Here is a 21512-nt window from a genome sequence, read left to right as displayed (position 1 = left end):
CTGAGTACAGAGGAAATGTTTCCCAAAGAGACTCTGCGATTGTGCATCAGAGTCGCACTTCAAAGAGGCGTTGAGAGCAGCCTTTCCGACGCACTAAAGCAGAAAGAGGAGTTGAAAAGGGCCGTAATGACGCTTGGTGGACCTGCTTTAGGTGAGGCGAGGTGGATAATCCTGCAGCCCCGCTGGGCCGGCGGTCCCAGCTGGATCCCGGGGTCTTTACCGATGCATTAAAAAGAGCTCCCTGGCGCTCCTCGCAGATTAATCATCATTTTGAGCTTATTAAGTGGGAGGACAGTCTGCTTTCCGCTGCTCCGAATATTTAATCCATCTTTCAAACTGTGAAGGTCAACGAGCAAACGTCGCCGCGGAGCAGGAAGAGCGGCTGTTTGGAATCTGACAAAAGCTCCAGCGGACTGGTGGACTGTAATTAAACACAAACTCTCTTTTTAATGTTTTGTGATATGTTTAGTAGCCCTTGCTGTAATTATCACACCGGCTTTGTGAGCTTCATGGCGGCTGCCAGTAATCGACGTCTCCTGCAGTCCCCCGCTCGATGCACAGCATCGGAAAACGGTCCGAGTGTGGCAGCGGTGAGAGAGACGGACGCCAGATTAACTCGTCTATTTTTCATTGGGCGTTGTGACCTGACACCCTCAATATACTAAACGTAAAGAAGGGAGCGGAGAGGAGAAGGGTGAATGATGTTGAACTATGAATAATTTAGTGGAGACTAAAGCTTGGGTACACACTGAGGCAAGGCATTACAGCGGGCGAGCGGTCTATTCCGAGCAGCGCCATTGTTTGCTGCCTTGTTTGAGCAGGTGGGGCGGGTGATGAGCGGGGCCTCATCTGTAGCGCTGTGGGAGCAGCGCCGGGCGGGGGGGCGGAGGGGAGAGCTTTCCATTTAGTTTTAATTGGAAGCTGAAATTCTTGGATAAAGGAAAAAGGGGGGGGGGGGGGAAGACAGAAAGCCATTTGGCCGAGTCCGAGCTCTCAGCCAGGGCTAAATGAAGAGCGCCGTGTGGAGACGAGGGGCCTGTGGAGGGCCAGTAATGAAGAGAGGTCCCAGAAGGCCGCCGCAAAGACAGAGAGTCATCTAAGAGACTCATCTAGAGAGAGAGAGAGAGAGAGAGAGAGAGAGCAGCGGTGAGTTGTTTAGCATTAACGAGAAAACAGATGAAGGAAAAGAAACTTAAAGGAAGAAGGAGTTGGCCTGAAGGGGGCGCTGTCTGGGTCAATGTGTGGCTATGAGAGCCAGATTAGCCAATCGATTGATCCGTTAAAGCCGATGATAATTCACCTCCGAAACAGGAGTGATTGCAATCACGGACCAGATAAGAGCACGGAGCTAATCATCGCTGCTGACGCCGACGATCGGACGACGGCTGAACAGAGACACACGCCTGCCGTGTACACACAGATCTCAGACCGACTCGCTCATGCACCGGCCAATCACAGCAGGAGGCCCCGCCTCGCAATCCAACACAAACCTCATCAGGCAAAGCGACATGTTTCCCACCTGTGCCGCGTCCTGAGTGGACCCTGCCAGCATGGGACTCCTTCAAATCACAAATGCATGTGGGAATATGTGCGAGTGCTGTGATGGGGCTCGGCGGGGGGGCTGTTCTACACAACAGCTCCCGCCGCCGGTATACGCAGCGCCCCGAGAGGGGGACATTCCAATGGAAAACTGCTCCGCGGAGGAAAGCGTGGCCCATCACGGCGCTGCTCCCGCCACAGATGACACCATTAACACTATCTGAGCTATTCTAAATTCACCGCGGGCATCCAGCCTTGAGACAGTCAAAGCATTATGCCAATGGGTTTTGTATTACTCCGAAGGATTCGTGAAAGTATGTCCAAGTGTTCTGTTTTGGAAAATGTTGAGAGAGCTGCTGCTGTGCAATCCACTCAGCGAGCCATAGGAACGGCGAGCAGCTTTGATTACACTGGAAACACCGGATGGCCCGCTCTTTATGAGAACTCCGACAGGATGTCGCCGAGGCCTGGAGACGAGCTGCACCAACAGCAGTCTGGCTTCATTTCTCAGATGTGTGCAGTCATAATGTGGGCCACGGCCGTTCTACAATGTAAAACAGAAACATACAGATCTCTCTGTGCTTTACATGTCAAACAGTGACGCTGAAGGGGATCATCCTCCAACGTGGCGTCCTTTTCACATTCTTGAACCAAACACTTCCTGTTTTTTTGATTAACATGGAGTAATAAATGTACATTGAAGGATGAATGTGGTCTTCAATAGATCAATCGGGGTGTACCAATTAGGAGCGGAAAGTACCATGTGATTATGCAGTGACCCTTGTCGGTACAAGAAGGTAGACTGTACCACTGACAATGTAAATAGGTACTTCTGTACCTACAAGTGCAGACACAACGTTATATGTGGTAAAATGTATAGAGCTGCACAATTTTAATGACGGTCTGATTTATCTGCAGTTGATGCAACTTCTTCTGTTGGTTCAGGTAATTTTTTACGACCCTGAATTTAAGTCATGTGTCATTAACACTGACACCAAGAAATGTCAAAGGACGGCTGAAATCATGACACTCGGTAGAAGAGGAACTACAGGAAACAGGAAACACGGTGTTTCTGCCGATTTAAAGCTTAACTCAGGGACCGTTGAGGACGTTTCCTCAGTAATGTCCTCAGCAGTGTGCGGTGGGACGGCCTTGAAAACCGTTATGCAGCGTCGTCTTCCAGTGCATGATGTCCGTAAGCAGCTGCAGTCAAACGTTGATGTAAAACCAATGGAAACGCTGCACAATCAGGATCACAGCACCGCCCGAATGAATCTCAATAACACTCCGAATGGTGTAGCTGCGAGCGGCTGGCTGCCATGGCTACGTTGTCCGCGTACGAGACATAGAAATGGACTGGCTCACAACCTGCTCCCCTCCTCGCCCTCGTCCGTTTAGAGCCTTTTCTATTCCTCCGTCTCCTCGGCTCGGAGGGAAAACCATCCCACTCCTCTGCTTTGCATCCAACTGTGACCACTTTGTTCTGCGGCCGATGCAAATGAAACGAGTCTCTCCGGCCGCCGCCGCGAACACGGACCCATCTCATGTTCCTCCGCCGCCGCGGATATGTGGATGTTTACTGTCGGCCGGGGCCTTATTACATTCCTTCAGCGACTTAAAAGCATTGGCCCCCTTAATGGGACCCATAAAACAGTGAGAAAGCCTATTGTGACAATGGAGCTCATTGTGGTGGAGTGGACTCATTTGGCACTCTGTTGAGAGTGGAAATGTGGCATATGAAAAAAAAAACGGAAAGAAAGAAAGCAGTGAGGGAGGGAGAGTGTGAGAGAGTCGGGAGAAATCAAATAAAGAGCGGTAAATGACTCTGCCCTGTGGGAAACCGGCCGTCGTCAATCACTGGAGTTCATCTCGTGGCTCCGAGTCGAAGGTACAGGAAGAGGCTGAACGCCGTTCGCTAACGGCGGGACGCCTCGCCGCGGGAGACGCCGTCCCGCCGAAGCCGGGACTCTTTCCATTCCAGGAGAGGCAAACCGATTTAACCGTCCAGAGATGAGCATGAGGTGAATTCACCAGCGCCGGCGCCACGCCGCCGGCCCCACGCCGCCGGCCCCAGCTCTATTCCCTCAAGTCATTATTGTCTTCGGCTAAGGTGCCCCTGCTCCCTGTGATTTGTGGGTAATGAGCTGGCACCCCCCTGCCCGTGTTCAATTATTCTCATTGAGAAAGTGATTTCTCACTCCGCGGAGCAAATCGGAGGGAGGCGAACGCATGAACTCCAATCAGAATTACACGTCGGCGCCCGGCGGCGTGGAGCAGGCCGGAGAGGACCAGGAAGCAGAACCCTCACCTCTGAGGGTTTCTGGGTCTGAAGGGCATGAAACGGGCCTTCATTACTTCTAAATGAGCATCTCTGTCACGTTTCTCACTTCCTCCTGGGGCTTCACTGAAGCAGAATCGCTGTCCTCCTTCCACAACAACAGAAGTAGTTTAATTCTTGTTGTTATCGGAGCGAACATTTTAGTTGGAAAATGACTCAAAGATGCTCTCAGGAGCTTTGAGGGGGGAAAAAAAAAAAATCAGCTATCATCCTCTGAAGGCTGAATCAGTCAAAGCGTAATCTTCACTGTGGAGTTTCACACACATCTGCAGAAGACAGGTTTAAACATTTCCTCTGCTACAGCCCCGCTGATAGGAGAGACTGTCGACGACTTCAAGAAATGTCTGCCGCCCCGTCTGCTGCTCGAACCAGATAAGAGGAAGAGGGGAGCACGGCTATCGCTAAAGCAGGAGGGAGGACGAGAGCAACAGGGGAATCTCGTCTGGGCGAACTCAAAGTCTGAGGAGAAACCGGACAGAAAAACACTTTTCTCTCCTGTGACGGGCTGGAGAGGAAGACGTGGCGCTGTTCAGCCGTGTGAAGGATCTATTTACCCCGGCCCAGGACCAGGACCAGGACCAGGACCAGGACCAGGACCAGGACCAGGACCAGGACCAGGAGCGTTGCCGTGCCAACGGGCCTGGAGCTCTCAGATCATCTCTGCTGCTGGTCTTGAACAAAGACGTAAGATAGTAAAGAGACGGCAGGCGGGGCTGCTTATAGGTAACGGCTCATTTACAGTCTATTTTTATTTTCCTGCTGTGAAATGACACACACACAAACGCACACACACACAGCACGCACGCCACGCACGCACGCGATCGTGTACAAACAGAAGTGTGTGAGATGTGTTTTGTTGCCGCGGGCTGCTGGCAGCCTCCAACACACCGCTGGCAGCGGAGACATATTGAGGTGAAACTTTCTGAGCAGTGCAGTCGACTAAATTTAGACTGAAAATTCAGAATTGCATTTACCACCTGTATTTACTGAGTATGGTGATTTTTCAGACAGATGTGTCCGAACAAGAAACATTTATGTTTGTATCCTCACAAAATCTAAAGGGGGAAACAGTTTTTTTTCACCCCAGAACTCCACAGCCAAACAAAGCAAGGCTGCACTGTTGTTTTCTTCAGTGCAGGAAGTTTTGACGTCAAAGTGCTCTGCACTGTTTTCATTACAAATGTCTCCACTCACCAAAAACATGGGGGAAAAAGAGGAAATATCAAAAGAGGGTAAGTAAAAAGAAGCTTTGTTTTGGCCTTTCAGATTTCTGAGCAGTCTTTGAGGGTTGTGGTCACACTTAAAAAGTTCCTTCTCTCTGCTGCAAAGAACAAACCAACAACAAAAAACAGCATTTTGAGCTCCATCAGTCTGGGACACGCTGGCATTTCCAGCATGTAGATAAAAGACTGGAGGAAAATTCGACATTTTCTCTGATGAATTTCAGATTGAGCAAATTCAGGAATTCAATAACAGCAGTGTGAGTTCAGAAAGAAGTACCGGTGGAGTTACTGGGAACATCTGTAGCCGCCGGGGACCGATGAGGAACTCTGAGGGATAAACAAGAGAAACACAAAAGCAGCAGAAACTCCTGGGTTGCAACAAACAGATGCCAGTTTGGAGAGAGAACACAGAGGGTCCCAATCTGCCAGGCAGGCTGCTCCAGACGGCTGTGGTGGAGCAACACCGACCGTCATCCCGCCTTCTCCGGTTGGAAGATTTTAACGCAGATGAGAGAAAAACTTCAAATATGCAAGACATGAAAGCGTCCGAGCACTGGAATTAAAAGTGAACCTTTCAGACTGGAACTGGACTGAACTGAACTCAAATTCCCAATAACGAGCAGGAGCCTTCTGCACGTCTGCAAATTAACAGGGTAATTAAGATAAGTGGAGGAGCACGCCGTCCTACCGCCAACATCATTAAAAATAAGTGAGCGATGAATTATTAATCTTCAACAACCTCCAACTCCAGTCGCCTATTAATAGGTTCGGTCAATCATCAACAAGTGAGCACAACGCCAGAACCGACGGGGGGAGGTGGGGGTGGTTTTGGGGGGGGGGGGGTCTGCGGTGCCTCCTCTCCATGCTCATGCGTTAACGTCGCTCGCAGCTCGCCTCGGGCGCCGCAGACTGTGTGGGCTCCACCGACACGCCGGTGCAGAGAACAGACCCAGTTCGCTCACTCACACACACAACGCTGCCAAGAACTCCACGCTCGCTTTCATACCGACTTGCCCAAGGGTTTTAGGGAAGTGTCATAAACTTGAAATCCTTTGCTTTCAGAAGTTTTGCTCCATCATTTAGTCAGAAGCAGCGGAGACGGAGCCCTAGTTTGGACTGTTTTTGTGACTCCGGTTCTGCAGTCTGGAGAAATAAACTAAGCGTTAATAATTCATCTTCTTGTTGTCTCCCTGCGTTTGTGAAGGTTCTGCTTTGTGATTGTCCAGTGGTCCAATCATCAGCCTCATGATTTGAAGGTGAGGCCACAGCAGTGGTGCAGTGGTTCGCCCCGCTGCCTCACAGTCGCAGAGCTCCTGGCTCCCGGCGTGTAATTCCGCTTCGATCGGAAGGTTCAGGAATCAATCGTTGGATTGGCGGATGGACGAGCCGCTAATGTGGAGTAAACAACAATCACTTCAAAACGCTGCTCGGAAACGAGGCCTCTGGGAACGTCTGTGTAAAACAGCTCGGATCTGAGAATCATTCCACTTGTTTTTGGAGACCAGCTGTTGGCAAAAACAAAGGGAAACAACACGCCAGTGGCGTGCGCGCTCAAAGGCCGATCTGCGTTTGCTTTGGTGAAGACAATGAGAGAGAAGGAGCAGGGCGCCGCCGCCGCTCGCTCCTCTTCTTCAGGCGTGAAGCTGAATGGACTCGCCTGCCTTTCAGCGTGCTGGCGCGGCGAGGCGGCCGGGCGCGGCGCCACTTCGCTTTAAAACCATCCAGACGAGGCGTCTCATTCAGACAGCAGAGGCGGAGGCACTGCGGCGGCCGGGAGCCCGTCAGAGACGCCTGATCAGAGCCGCGTTACGTAACGCCGTCTCCGCTGGAACCCACCAAACACGCATAGATCATAAATAGGAACTATCACTCCGACATAACTTTCCGAATTCCCCGCGAAGCGTGTTCCGCCGGCCGGATCCGCCTGACTGGCAGCTCGCCGTCAGTCCAGCCTCGGCTAGCGCTCACGGTAATGGCCTCCACTCTCTCATCAAGGCCGCCAAATAATACAGTCTAGAGCCACTCAGCCGGATCGAAGTGTGTGTGTGTGTGAGAGAGAGAGAGCTGCAGAAGGCCCATTAACATTCATCAGTGGGATAATAGGACAGCATTAATGTCAGCTGTTTATATGAAGACTAACTCGCCAGGCCTTGGTGTGTGCGGCCGATAACGCACGCTTCCCCTCACGCCACATTTGGCAGGACGTGGTCTGTGTGTTGTGTGTGTGTGTGTGTGTGTGTGTGTGTGTGTGTGTGGGCCGCTGAAATTTTACAGAAAGCCATTTGACGCTGATATGAATTTATTGACTCGTTAAATCAACGCTAAGACAGTCAGCCCGGATAACTGCAGGTCACGTGACCTTGTGTCGAACACGCATGGCGGACATAAAGAAGCTGTAAAGCGAAGCCTCGGGGACGCCGGGCGCCGCCAGCAGAGTCACAGGGGACGGATACGTAGAGAAGACAGTTAAAATATGACTTTCTATGTAAATGTTATGTTTGAAAGTAAAAAAACAAAAAACATTTGTGAGAAATAACTATATTATCCTTCAGACGCACAACTGAACGCTGCTGAACGAGAAGGAAAACAGTTTAAACGGCAATGAAAATGCAGCGTTTTTAAAAGACGCTGCGTTCAAACTCTCCTATAAGCAGCCCCCCCCCCAATCCTCCATCAGCCTGTTATTTCTGGATTCTGTGGTTAATGGCGTTTTGAAGACCACCGTTCCGACACCTCTCCGGCACTCTGAGCGTGAGGATTTGATGTGTCGTTCCCGAGAGCCTCCACTCCACATTCCTAATTTATGGCGGCGCAGCTCGGAGCGGCCTGCTGAAATATGAATGGCTGAGAGAAGCACGATGGCCGCCGAGCCAACGGCGGAGAACAGGAGCGAAACGCTTCACACACAGACGAAGACCTGAGTTTAGAGATGACGCAATCTGACACCCAGCCTCCTGAATATCAAGATAAAACCGTGGCGGCATGAGCGCCGCGCCCTTTTCTTTCTCCGTTTCTGCTTTTGTCAGTTCCCATCAAATAAAACAATGAAATGCAGCATAAATGATGGTGATAAACACGGTGACTAATTACAGAACCTTGGTATATCTGCCTGTAACTGAGCGCGTCTGTATGCGTATCATTATCTTCGCCCGTGCTTTAGTGAGGATCACAGTTCTTTTTAATTAACCCTCGCTGCGTATTTTTATCCCGCGATCCGCCGCCGCTGCGCCGCCCGTCCGTCACGCAGACGGCAGAATATCGGAGCGACGTGCGAGAGGGGGAGGCGGCGACCGTCCTGGAGATCGGAAACACGAGGCGGCGCCTCCGACGCCGCGCTCTCGCCTCTAATGAGCAGAGTGATGTTTTGTAGCTCGTCTCAGTCAGACGACAAACTGTCAGGTGGCGCCGAGCCGATGTTTAGCGTCACGCTGCGGCGCTCCTGCTGCTCGTCATTATGAATTTACATAACCCGGCTGGTAGAACGCCTTCTCTGAAATAATAATCCCACATTTTACATTCATTTGTTAGGTTCTTTTGTTTTAACGGTTTTTATGAGCATTAACCTCAAACTTTAATCTTGGATTCACAGGGATTTTAACTTTTTCTAAAATCCTCATCTTGAACTGATTCACGGCGTTTTCATTCATTCATATTTTTTGCTAAAAATTAAACTGAAATCAAAGGCTAAGATACAAAAACACTGCATATGGTGGTTGGACCCCATGGAGGTAGTCTCAGAAATGCATCTCTCTCATGGATTCTTATGTTTTCACTTCGTCTGAATACAGCATCTCACCGGCGCACAGCTTTTCTCACCAGGATTCCATGAATCAAACATCTTTAAAGCAGGTTCGATAGCACAGAGTTCACAGACTGCGTGCAATTCTGTGGGTTCATTTTCGTAAAGATTGGCTTTTGAAAGGTTAAGTAGAAACCTAAGGAAGCCTGAACAAGAGAGACTCTTCAACAGTAGTATTTTGGTCTCGTAAGGAGGAAGTCGGTTTTCTAAAGGTTCTTAGTTTCTTTCCAACAATAAGTCTTTGAAATGAATGAAAGTGTGAAGGTTTCTATGAGTTTAGACTGGGATGAATCACACTGTATATAGGATGGATGGATGGATGATGGATGGATGGACGGATGGACGGATGGACGGATGGATGGATGGATGTTGGAGAACAACTGAGTAACACTGAAGTCTTCTGATGACAGTATATTTGGCATCTCCGGTGTCGGTCTGGTATTGTCCTTCCTCTTTTCCGTGCCGACTGATCGTCCTCCGCTGGCTCATCGCCGCTCCCTCCGTCGGTTCTGCATCCACTCCTCCGTTCATCACCCGATGTTTCACACCCTTCCTTTCCACCTCCCCGCCCTTTAACCTGAAGGAGGAATCGATTAAACACCTCCTGCAGGAGCCGTGGCAGGCGGCGGAGTGCAGCCCGACACGCCGATCCTTTCCACATCCCGCTCGGCGTGTTCCACACTTCCCAAGGTCATCGCCGCGCCCCCCGCCGAGAGCCGCTGTCACTTTTAATAACTTCTAAAGGGAGCATATTTTCCTGCTCTGACGGAGACGGCGGAGGGACCGGTCGCAGGGTGAGTCCACCACAAAGTGCCGGCAGAGCGCCGAGGTGTGAAGCGAGGAGGCGGGCTGCGGCGGCGAACAGTGCACACTGCGACTCTATGAAAAGCACAGCCACAGAGGAGTGTGAAGCCCGCCGCCGTTCCCCCGCTCTGCTTGGAGCCGAGCCGCCGGCGTGGCTCCGGTCGGTCCTCACCGGGGTCATGGAGCCATGCCTACCTGCTCCTGCCGGTCCAGCCACCGGTCCACCATGGGATGGTTGGCGCTGAGCGACGACCGAGTCATCTCTCTCTGGAACTGAGTGGTCCAGCCACTCGCGTCTCGGGGAAGACTCCGGTAGGCGTGGGCTCCCCGGCCCTGCGGAGCGACAGGACAACCCTGGTGAAACACTTCCACATCTTTTTCTTTTATCCACTTCTATTTTAAATTCCGCTTCTAATGCGAGGCTTTTCATAATGAGCCGAGCTCGTCCATTACCCAGAAGGCACCGTCCACAGACCCGAGGCCAAGGCAACGTCAAACAGCAGCAGAATTAACCGGACCCGTTAGAGAGGCCAGCAGCACCACAACACACCAGCCGGCACGCCAAACAAGACAACCGCGGATTTAAAGGGAAGGTCAGGGGCGAAGCTGTGTCGATGAAAGTGAAGAAAAGGAAAGCAAACTGGTATCAAAAATACAAGAAAGGCTGATTTAAAACAGCAGCTGAAGAATTAGAGTCCAGGGGTGCCAAACGTAAGGTCCGTGGGCCAAAACTGGCCAGTAAGAGGATCCGATTTCGACCAAACCACCAAGCAAATGGAAAAAACCTCTAATTTAAAAAACAAAATATTAAGAAGAATTATTGTTTTTTTTTTTGTTGTTTTTTTAACAAATGTGTTGTGATACAGCTGAGAGATCTCAGCGAAGCTGCCATGAAAACCAACATTAACATCAAAACCACACTGCCAAGGACAGTTTGTGAAAAAAACCCATGATGCAACAGGAGACGCTTGGAGGACTTTTCACCAGAAAGGTTCATTATAAACTGGCTTTTTGTTGAGAATTTTAGTCATTTGGGTAAGGATTGCTTGGTTTTGCAAAAACATCGACATTGTCATCACCGATAATCTTCACACACACACACACACACACACACACACACACACACACACACACACTGGGGTCGAGAACGAGGCCGGCTGAGGAGCCAATCACACACAGCAGAGACGCGTCCTGCGAGAACGGCGCTCCTCCATATGCTCTCACAGCGGATGTACGATACGGCTCCTTCTGAGAAAGTCTGTGCCAAGAAATAAATACATCAACGCGACTGATGCATTAAACATCTGTTAGAGGCTGCATTAAAACAGACTTCCTCCGGAAACGGAGGGAATGTGTGACAGTCGGGTGTTTTGGAGGAGAAATCGAGGATCAGGAGGAAAGACTTTAATGGTTCTGTCAGCTGAAAAATACAATCGGACTGACAGCCTCCTGCTGGGAGCTCATTACTTTTCATACAATACTGCTGACAGGAGGATGACTTAAATTGTTGTAATTGAAGTAGCTGATCACCTGCTCCAGACGAGAGTCAAGAGCTAAATGGGACACTTGAGCGTTCCCGGTTTATCAATCATCCCTCGTTACAGGATGAGTCCAGTTTGTTTCACGCTGATGGATTTTCTTTGGGCTCGGTCGACATTAGAATGAAAAGAGGCATTTGTTTCGCTTGAGTAAGGCAAAAGAAGTGTTAATTGAAACCAAAAAAGGTCTATAAGTCTGACAGGAAGTCAACCTTCTGCTATCAAAGTCAGCTTGGTGTCAATCGGCCCCCCCGGTGTGTGGAGGCTACATCCTAGATTTTCCTAGATTTGTTAAGAGCAGGTATTTGAGAAAACTCTGCAGTGTTGATGGTTCGGACGCACTGAGCAGTTCCTCGTCTGGTCCTCAGCTGCTTCAAATGGAGCTGAAAGGAGGTTTCACTGACAAAAAGAGAGATCTAATAAGCAATTCACCCTGAACTCTCATTGTTTGGGCTGTGACAGCCAAAGTGTCTTTAAATGGGATTATGAAGCCTGCGCTCCCAGGAGCGCTAATCACGCGGCGCGTTGCTGTGTCACGTTCAGAGCACTCCATCATTTCCCCCCCTTTTTTAAAAACCACACGCTCTGATTGGAAACACGGCTCCGTCTCAGCGAGAGGTAAAGGTCTGTCAGCGCCTCGTGGGGGCGGCCATTCTGAGAAGTTAATTGGCTCCTTTTTCTTTCGGAAGCGACGAGGAAGATGTACCTGAGCTTTGTTTCATTCTCTTTTTCAGATAGGATTCATAATCAGAGGAAGCTTCAAAAAGGTGAGTCCGGAACAAAGAGACAGTGTTTAACAATTTCTGCTCATCTGTTGAAGAGAAAAGAAAGGCTGTTATCAGAGGGAGCGGTGTCAGGGAGAGAATCAGTGCCACTGCTGGATATCTGCGAGCGGGGCAGCGCCGCGCTCCTATCTGACTGCCAGCGCTTTGATTTGGGGTGTGGAGGAGAGCGAGGAATGAAAATGAGCAGAGGAAGCGGGGAAAAAGTTAAAAACAGAGACTGCTGGAGGTTGGAAGATTTCAGAGCACATATCTCTGACATGATTACTGAAGCAGCACCTCTGGGCAGGAAGCTGTGTGAATCGGTAACGCCGGCGCCTGCTGCTCTAATGAAGAATGCAACGTCAGTGTCAAAGGTTTGTGCCTTTTTCTCATCTTACTTTTCTCTCCAGGCTGCCCGTGCCGCCGCTCGGCGGCGGTTTGTGGCCGTACTTCTGGAAGCCGGCGGTGGTGGACCAGCGGGCCGGGTTCTTCCTGGACGGTTCCTCCGGAGCCTCGCCGGCTTCCAGGCCAGCCACCGAGGGGTCGCTGCTTCGACGGACGTTGAGAGACATGCCTGCAGAGGACAACCAGACGAAGACAAGGTGAGTGGAGAGACAAGAAGACACATGGTATCAATGTAACAGGACGTCCGGTGACCTTTTACTACTAAACTGTAAAGACTTCCTCCACCAGATGTTGTTGATGAACACCTGGACAGCATTATTGCAAAATAATGCTAATGTTCCAGGAAAACCATGATCCTGGCATCAGTAACACACTTCTGAACAGCTTAACTGTTCTTGCTGGGGACGTTTGCTGTATTTCACTAATCCCATTTGTGGTGAAAACAGTGCCGTCAGGTGGCGGCAGGACTGGACGGGGTGGTTAATTGGATTTAACCACAGGGGGCTGGTTCAGTTTTCAGTTTCATACCACGGACGTTCACAGGCAAACGCTCGACAAAGATAGCCTAACCATGATCCTGACCTTTCACCCACAGCATGTTCTGCAGAGAAACATGACAGAACGGACGGAGAGAACTCACTTCCCAGAAAACGGAACAAAGCGGGAGAACTCACACAAAGCCCGACTCAAGAGCACCTCGGTTTCCCAGAGTTCCCTGCTGCTAGCGCTGCAGCTCCAGCGTTCGCCGAGACACGGGCAGTGCTGACTGTAAGCGCTGCTGATTTTTTAACAGGTCTATTAACCCCAAAAGAAAACAGGGTATAATTGGCCTATGGAACGTTTGGAACGTTTGGCTTGGCTTAAAGCTCACTACAGTGAGAGAACGTATCTGTGCATGCACTGCATCAGTGGGGCAATTACCAGCACGGCAATAAAAAATGGCAATACGAGAGAAAATAACCATGTGATAACACACCCCTGACTTAGCCGGACGCTTTAAAAACAACAGTTACAGCTGTAATTGCTGAAAAGCTGCTCGTATATCATAGAAACGGGTCACTCCGTGGGAAGAAAGTTTCTCAACATTCAGAGAAATCCGTAGGAAAGTCTGACACGGCATCCATACATCATCCCCACGCTCCCAAAAGGCCATATGGATGTGTTCATGACGTACGAGCAGCCTGCGCGTTCTCCCATAATTATGCAAATAGTGGAGGAACCACCTGTCACCCGCTGCCGGATCACTGCGGTGAGCATATGCCGGCGCTAAGCTTGGAGCTGATACACCGGAGACGCGTCTTAGCGGTGGAAGCGGCGCTTTTTAATCACAGCTTACGATGTGTAGCTACTCGTGCGTTCTTAACACTTTGACAAGATCGGGGAGTTTGGAGAAGCACTGTAAGTGTTTTTTTTTCGAGGCCAGAAAGGAAGACGAATCCAGGTGAAATCAGTGTTTCTGACGCCGTGAATTATTTACTTTCACTTATCCTTCACCTGAACTTTCCATGTATTGTATTTACCCAGTATAACTTCGCAGTCTATTTACTAATACTATTTAATCCCGTCTTATTTGACACTTCTGTAATTTAGAGAGAGATTATCATCAACACTGAAAGGCTTAAATCTCTTCTCTTCCCGCGATAAAGCTTCGCTTTAAAGATTAGAACCAAACATTGACCTGTCAGAAGCTTTGTAGACGGCGTGAAAGACGCTGGAGGAGCAACATCCTGCTTCAGCAGTCTGCTGGTAAACACACACTGACTGGACCGCAGAGGCTCTGCACGAACACAGAGACAGATGTGTGAACTTCAAACTGCTTTTATTGGTCAGTAAGTCCAGCGAGTTGGAACGAGCGTTTAGCATTCCGTCCAGCAGAGGGCAACACTCCGAATCAGCCAAAAACCAAGAACAGCAGCAGAATTACCCTTTAGACAGAAGAACAGAGTCAACAATAATCCAGACAATCAATGTGTATGTACCAGCTCCACATGCACCGCTTCCAAATCCCCCATGATGCACCACCCAGCAGCTTCTGGCTTTCTGTGATCTCTCTCTGGAGTCTGACTGAATCTCTGCGGGTGTTTCTTGGGTTCTGTTTGCCATGGCAGAGCTTACAGACGGTCATATTCAGACCGCTGAGGTGATGATTGAGACGCCTCCTCATCAGGGAGTGTAATCTGGAGGAACCGCTGCTCAGCCTGGCTTCATGATGGATTACTTTGCTTTGTGTAGTTGGCTCTCTATTGTTGGCATTTTTCCACATTATCCGAGATATTTCTTTAGTTTACTTATTAGCAAAAACAATGCTGACTGTCAGAGAACATCTCACAAACAGAGAGTAGAATGATTCCACCTGACCTTCCTCTCTCTGGAGCCTCTCTGCTGTGACTGAACATCCTCCTCCTGCTTTTTGAGGACATTTAATGCTGACAGTGTGTTTTGGGAAGAAACACTTTACAAGAGCAAACAGCAGTAATCAGCAAACCCGCACCCAAGATTTAGTGTCTTTACATTCACAGTAATCCTCGTCATTAAATCCCAGCCGAGTGTTTTTGCCGGCGGGTTTCTGAACATTCGGGTTTTCAAAGCTTTGTTTTCGGCTGATGTCAGCGCAGAAACATGCGCGGCGTTATCCGACTGCAGCCTGTTGTCACGGAAAAGCCCCTCCTCCCGCCGCGACGCCGGCAGCCCGGCTCCACACGCAGATCTGATGACATCTGGAAACTTCCAGGAACTTTCTCGGCTGACGACAGGCCGTTCTCTGTTTTCTCTGAGCAACTCGACTTAACACAACACTCTCTCTCATGAGGGAGTCGCTGATAGAGTTCTCAAGCAGCTCGCTGTGGAAGCCACACACTCCCAACAAAGCTCGACCCGCCTCAGAGTCCCAGACGGAACCTTTAAGATAACGCGTGCTCCTTCGTAGCGCACGTGTTTCATTTATTTAGCCGGATTCCTCGGCGGAGGACGGGAATCAAATGAAGGAAGCACACGGAGCGGCGGGACGGCCGGTCAGCCTGGACTTACTTTAGAGTTAATAACGACATTAGCTTCAGTAATGTCTGGTTCACGTCCAGTTCAGGGCTTTGTAATGATATTCACCTCAGACGGAGCGCAATTAACGTCCAGCATCATCTGACGTGGCAGAATCAGAGATGACAGGAAAATGACTAATACAGGAAGTGACAGTGACTCAGGAAGAGAAGAGAACCTTTCAGTTAATTATTCTGTAAAGTTTGTGTGTGTGTGTGTGCATGTTCGCTTTTGTTTTGTGTATCTCTGGACGGAGACCGGAGCCGGAGGACAGATTGAACAACGTGACGCATTTCCCAGAACATCTCCAGGCTTCCTGCTCCTCCTGGAAGCTTCTGGACCTTTGGAAGCCATGGCAGCATCGATCTCGCTCTGTTCAGTGCGACTGCCTCCAGATGCTTCCGGACATATTCACTGTTAAAAAGTGATCGTTAGTGCCGTTTGATTTGTAGGCAAATCAAACAGCTGTTACTGTTAATCTACTGCTTCAGTTTTTCCATTTTGCCGTTGATTAGATAAACACGAGCAGCATCTCTGCTCGCATGTCCTGATAGCAACGCAGCAAATCGATGGCTCCCGTCTCCAGACGCAGGATTCATTATGAAGCGAGCGCTTTCCTTTCATAACATGCTGATCCATCGTAGGTACAGACACAAATCCTCGCAGATTAACATATCATAAATAAGCAGCGGTGTGCTTGTTTGTGCGTTGGCAGCTCAGAGGTCACCACATGAAGACCCCCCCCCCCCCCCCCTGCTCTTCACACCAATTTCCCCTCACTTAATTTGTGATGGGATTATCCCGGTGGTCCGAAGGGTTTGGTCGGTCCCACGTTTAATAACCGGCTCCGCCACTCCAGACCGAGTCTGCAATCGATCCGCGCCGAAACGGGAGCCAGACCGCCGGGGGTGGGGGGGCGCTAATAAGTCGAGGCCCTAATCCAGCCCCTGTAGTGAGGGATTATGGTCGGGGCACGGGGTCGTAGAGATGTAGACACGCCACAACTCACCGCGGAGAGGTCAGACTCCCGGGGCTATTACCGCGTATTGCTCCGTCCTTTATTTATCTTTCACACTCACCTTGTTTGGCCGGGAAATAAATTAGCTCCGATGAATCACGGAGGATAAAAGCACCATCACATATATATCCTCGCAGCAGAAAGTCAATAGTAAAGTCATTTACTGTTGTTTGAACAATGCTAATAGGAGAAATTCACAATGATCTAAGGTGCTTATTTGAGTTTGTCCTGGTCTATTTTGGACTCTGAAGCGCTAACAGTAGACTTACTGGTCCAGCAGGAGGACAGAGCGTCCAGCAGCAGCCTGAGAGCAGGACGCCGTCTGAAGCAGGTGCAGTGCTAAACAGGCACTCAGGGACGCTTTTCAGTCTTTTTAGTCGATTTTACAAAACCTCAGACTCAGAGTGAAACAAAATAAATGTGTGTCTGAAAAAAGAATTAAAAAAAATCTAACGACATTAAGAGCAGAGTGAGTGAAAAGAACAACCGGTCCGCTCTGGAAGCATCGATTCATTACAGAAGATGCTAGCTGCATCGTTTCACTGTTAGCGGACATCGTTCAAAAATGTTTTTTGAAATGAAAGCATAAAAAACTGTCTTCGCCTCAAAACACTTCTACCTTTCTTTCTGGAGTTGCTCTCACTGCTCTGAAAAATGAACTCCTAACTCAGTGGTGAGAGACATGGAGGGACGGTCAGCGCTAATGTATTAGCTCCGGAAGTTTTCAATCACCGAAATGGCCGAAAGTACGGAGTCGTCACCTCGCGGTACCTGGGAGGCGGGGAGTGGCCCGGCTGCCAGCTCACGGTAATGGAGTCTCGGCTCCAGCATGCTGATGAGGTGACGGAGAGGACGGACTCAGGACGGACGGCGCTCCTGTGTTTAGCTTTCATGACGACATTCACTTTACAGCAGGAGGAATCCAGCCCGACTCGCCATCCCGAGGAAGACGTGCAGGAACAGTGAGCGGAGTCAACTTTTCCTCTGCTTGTTTTGATTTTAACCAGGTGAACCAGGGAGGCGGGGCTAATCAGCGGCAGGAAGCACAACAATCAAACCCAGCAGGAGCGGAGAGCAGAGGAGGCTGTGAGCACCGACACCAAACGCAGAGCTGCCTCTGAACTGGAACAGAAAGCACTGTCTGCTGTCATGGAGTCAAGAAATCCTCCGACAAAAGCAAAAGGAAAGACGCCGTTCCAAGCTGGAGCTGGGGCTTTTGACACCGACTCCAAACCAACGTAATCTGTTTTCCTGAAGGTGGACGGCCTGCAGAGCTCGACTCTGCTCAGAGGTCTGCAGGCTGAGTGTTCTTCAAAAAAACCAAACAGCAGTGGGAGAAAGAATCTGCAGTGCAGCAAACATCGCCGACTGCTTCCTGCTGCAGTCTGTCCGGGGTGCAGTTTTCCTTTTCAATGAGGGGGGTCAGAGGTTACAGAATAAATGAAGTCAAGTCCTTTACCAGCATTTAAATACAAATGCGAGCGCGGCGGCGGCGGCGCGGAGGCTCTGCCGGCCCGCCGCGGATGAAGACTATCTGCTGGGTGAATGAGGTATTTTCTCCCGTGGCCCTCTGGCCCTGGCGTGCTCCGAGCCTCTGCTTTCACGTCGGGCTGATTTAAATATAAATGCCAAGCGACCAAGGCTTCATGAAATGTCTAAAAGCTATTTTTTCCTGGGCTACTTTGAATACTTGAAGCCCGGGCCGGTTCAAAGTCTGAATAAATTATGGCACAGGGCCATTTTAACTCCCTCTCCCCGACCACCGGCTACATATTGATGTCCCTGGTGAGCAGGAGAGGGGACTTCCACTGAATACAGCCCGACCGCGGCGTCCGCGGAGGACGGAGGATGGAGGACGGAGGACGGAGGCTTCCACCTCATGTATTTTTGGTGGCGGAGCAGCCCGGTTCTGGAGTGATGGGAAACAGGGACGGAACGGGGGAAAGAAGATGAAATATGTAGAGGACTGGTCAACCGGGGGCCAAGCGGGGTCGAGAAAACCACTTAGAGAGCTTCTGTGAAATGTTTTGCAAACTCTAATCTGATGCAATGCCCGGAGAGCGAGACCGAACCGACTCTGAATAAACATCAGCCGCTGACCTTTACTCAGACGGAGATGTAATCCAGCTGATGGATGGATGGAAACCAGCTTCAACATGAAGGAACAGTCAGGAAAACAGGCTTTATCGGCCCACCGTCCACATGCTGTGAGCATTTAAACTCGGGATACTTGTTGAAATAATCTGTGCATGGTTTTGTGCACCTGAGCGCGACCCCAAGTTATTTTCATCCTCTCTCTGTTTTTAGCACAAATCCTCAGTAAATAATGAAGCTGCTTGTGACCAAACATGGAAACATAACGCGAGTCCTCTGCCAGCCTCTCTCTTCTCTCTCTCTCTCTCTCTCTCATCCCATTTTCATTTTATCTGAAGCATAAAAAGATCAAATCCTTCAATAAACCTGCAGTGGGAAGGAGAAATGAACAAATGAAGTGTAACTAATCTGCGTCGGGAAAGAAAAGTTTAATATTAGAAAAGAAGACCAAAACAAAAACGTCCTCCTGAGGAGGATGACCTCTATTCCAAACAGAATCCTTTAGATAAAAGTTCCAGTTTTAGGCTGCAGGAGGTGAAATGTTCTTCTCATACAGTAGATCTCATCTTTTGGGTTTCCGGTTCCAAACAGCGCAGTGAAACAGAGTCTGTAAAACAGTGTGAAAGTAAATACGACATCAAAATGCTCACTGCATTGAATAAATGAAGTCGCAACTCTCCACCGCCCCCTCCGCCCCCCAGCAGACTCTCAGGGACTGTGCTTTATAGCGAGGCCCCCTGAGAGCCGCTAATCAACAAACCAAACAAGCAGTGGGCCGGCGGCGGGAGCAGCGCCGGCAGCGCCTCCCGTGTAAACAGCACTCTGCGAGTCTCTCCATTACGGCCGGTCCAGAGGAACAGGCTCCCGCTGAAAAGAGGCCATAAATCTCACTCAGCCTGATATGTGGCCGAGTCGCTCATGATTAAAAACACCGCTCTGGAAATGTCACGGGCGTGGAGCGAGCAGCGGCTCCCGGCCCGGCTTCACTTCGGTTAGCAAATCCCAAAATCAAAGCTGCTGGTGATGAAATAAACGCCGGCCTCTCCTAATCAAGCCTCTTCTCCGTCTGGAACCTGAATTGAAAGCAGCTCGCCGGTTTCATCACTCCGCTCGTGTCGGAGAGTGAAAGCCGAGTAGAAGGCCGAATCACTTCAGGGAAAAAAGACTCTCAGTCAGGCAAGACAATTTCATTACTCAAGTCATGAGTCGCGGTGGAAAGTACAGCTCAGAAAACAAAGGTGGAGAGTTCTGTTTCGATAGAACACACCGTTCAGACAGAGACAGATCGGCACGCCGCCGGAGGCGTGGCTCCGGCGAGCTGCGCCGCTCCGCTTCAGACAACACGAAACAAATCCCACGTGTTCGGAGATCACCGCTTCAGCCATACGCAGAAATCCAGTGTCTGAAGTTCTCTCAAGCTAAATCTGTTAGCACTGATTCAACACTGCTAACGGCGCACCTGTTTCAATATGACGTGTTAAAGCAGAAACCACATCGATGGAGAGCTGTAGCTACCATCGAACACACACACACTGTCACTGACACCACGGCGGACGTGTGTACTCACTGCTGGACGTCCAGATGCGTCCTCCCTGAGCCCTCGCCCTGCTGGTGACGCTACGCGCCCAACGCCGTCTGGGAACCACTGTGTGCAAATGTTGTAATTACCGTGGCTGAACCAGTCCGTGCACCTATTCTTAGACCGCCGCTCTACACATCTGACAGCCTTTCACTTCTGTTACTACAGTCATGGTTTAGGAAACTTTCACAGATTTGTGGATATTTCAAATAATTTAAATTTTACTTAATTACTTTAATTGTGAACGTCGCACATGAAGAAGGATGCTGGATGTGCTCAGTGGCCAATAAACTGACCTCAGTCACTGCACTGCCTTCAATCATGTGGGATTTTAGTGAAAATTAGCAGGATTTCCTTTGCTGAGAAAACAGAGTTATGTTCTTTTTTGTTCCCGTTTCCGGACTTTCTTGTTGATGGAAGCTAACATTAAAACTTTCAAACAGTTTGGGCTCAACTTGGCGCCCAGTCAGGTGTGCGGAGTGATGAAATGGAAAAGCAACAGCTCCTTGAAGTCCTGCAGCGGTGATCACAGGCTGAGGAGCATGACACCGCCACAGTTCCTGCTTTCGCCCCGGACTGAACACACACACACACACACACACACACACACACACACACACACACTTCCATTTGAGGCACCTTTGAAGCCTGGGCGAGGCCCTTCACACTCTGCCGTCATGCTAAGGTGGACACTTGCTTTCCCTTTCATTTCTCGCCGCATTGAGGATTGTCTGGTTTGTGATTGAAACGCCATCAGCCTCACGTCACGCTCAGAGTTAGTGTGTGAGCAGCGATCGCTTTACAAGTAAACTGGAAAGGATCCCAGGAGCAGATTCCTCACATTTGTCTGTGAAGATGGCGGCAGTGCTTTTGATTTTATGGTCTGGGGAAAATGCAGCGCCTGGTTTTACACAGAGCAGCGTAACTTAAAGCAGTCAGGGCCGATTCGTCAGGTTCACTTCTGCTCCGGCTCGATTTGAAGTGGAAATCATGTCATCGCCTCGTGGTAAAGCAAACGTTCACCCGGAGTTTAACGGGGCCTTTCTGATCTGCCAGGGAGCTCTTCCCTCGGACGCTGCCAGTCGGTTTGATCTCCGCTGCTTCACCAAACTCAACATGACAAAGACGATTTGAGCCCAACTGGCTTCAGTCGGCGTGCAGGAAGTTCAGCCCGGCCGTCAACCTGCGTGAGCACCACCGGGAGGAGACCCCGGGAAATACCAGACGCCTGGGGTCTGACGAGTGGAGCCGCAAATGGAGGAAGACTGCTCTGACAGAGATCAACGAAGAGCTGCTAATAGAAATGTGAGGCCGCGACGAAAACACAAATCTACGAGGAGTTCTCACATATGACGATTAGCTAATGGTTTTCTTCTTT

The 21512-nt window shown here is 50.0% G+C and overlaps 1 protein-coding gene across 3 annotated transcripts in view; it reads right to left on the bottom strand.

Annotated features, from left to right (window-relative positions):
• LOC115394289 (partitioning defective 3 homolog) overlaps window positions 1-21512 on the bottom strand; it is a 274828-nt gene that overhangs the window by 151650 nt on the left and 101666 nt on the right. For all 3 annotated transcript variants that reach the window (XM_030099575.1, XM_030099573.1, XM_030099574.1), the window contains exons 4-5: window positions 12404-12579; window positions 9899-10036 (exon numbers count right to left, since the gene is read on the bottom strand). In XM_030099575.1, coding sequence (XP_029955435.1) covers window positions 9899-10036; window positions 12404-12579 — 314 coding nt within the window. The remainder of the gene's footprint in view (window positions 1-9898; window positions 10037-12403; window positions 12580-21512) is intronic.

The sequence above is a fragment of the Salarias fasciatus genome, chromosome 9 (assembly GCF_902148845.1).
Source record: "Salarias fasciatus chromosome 9, fSalaFa1.1, whole genome shotgun sequence".
Lineage (NCBI taxonomy): Eukaryota > Metazoa > Chordata > Actinopteri > Blenniiformes > Blenniidae > Salarias > Salarias fasciatus.
Note: the sequence above shows the minus strand (reverse complement) of the source record. Positions and strands in the feature narration are given on the sequence as shown.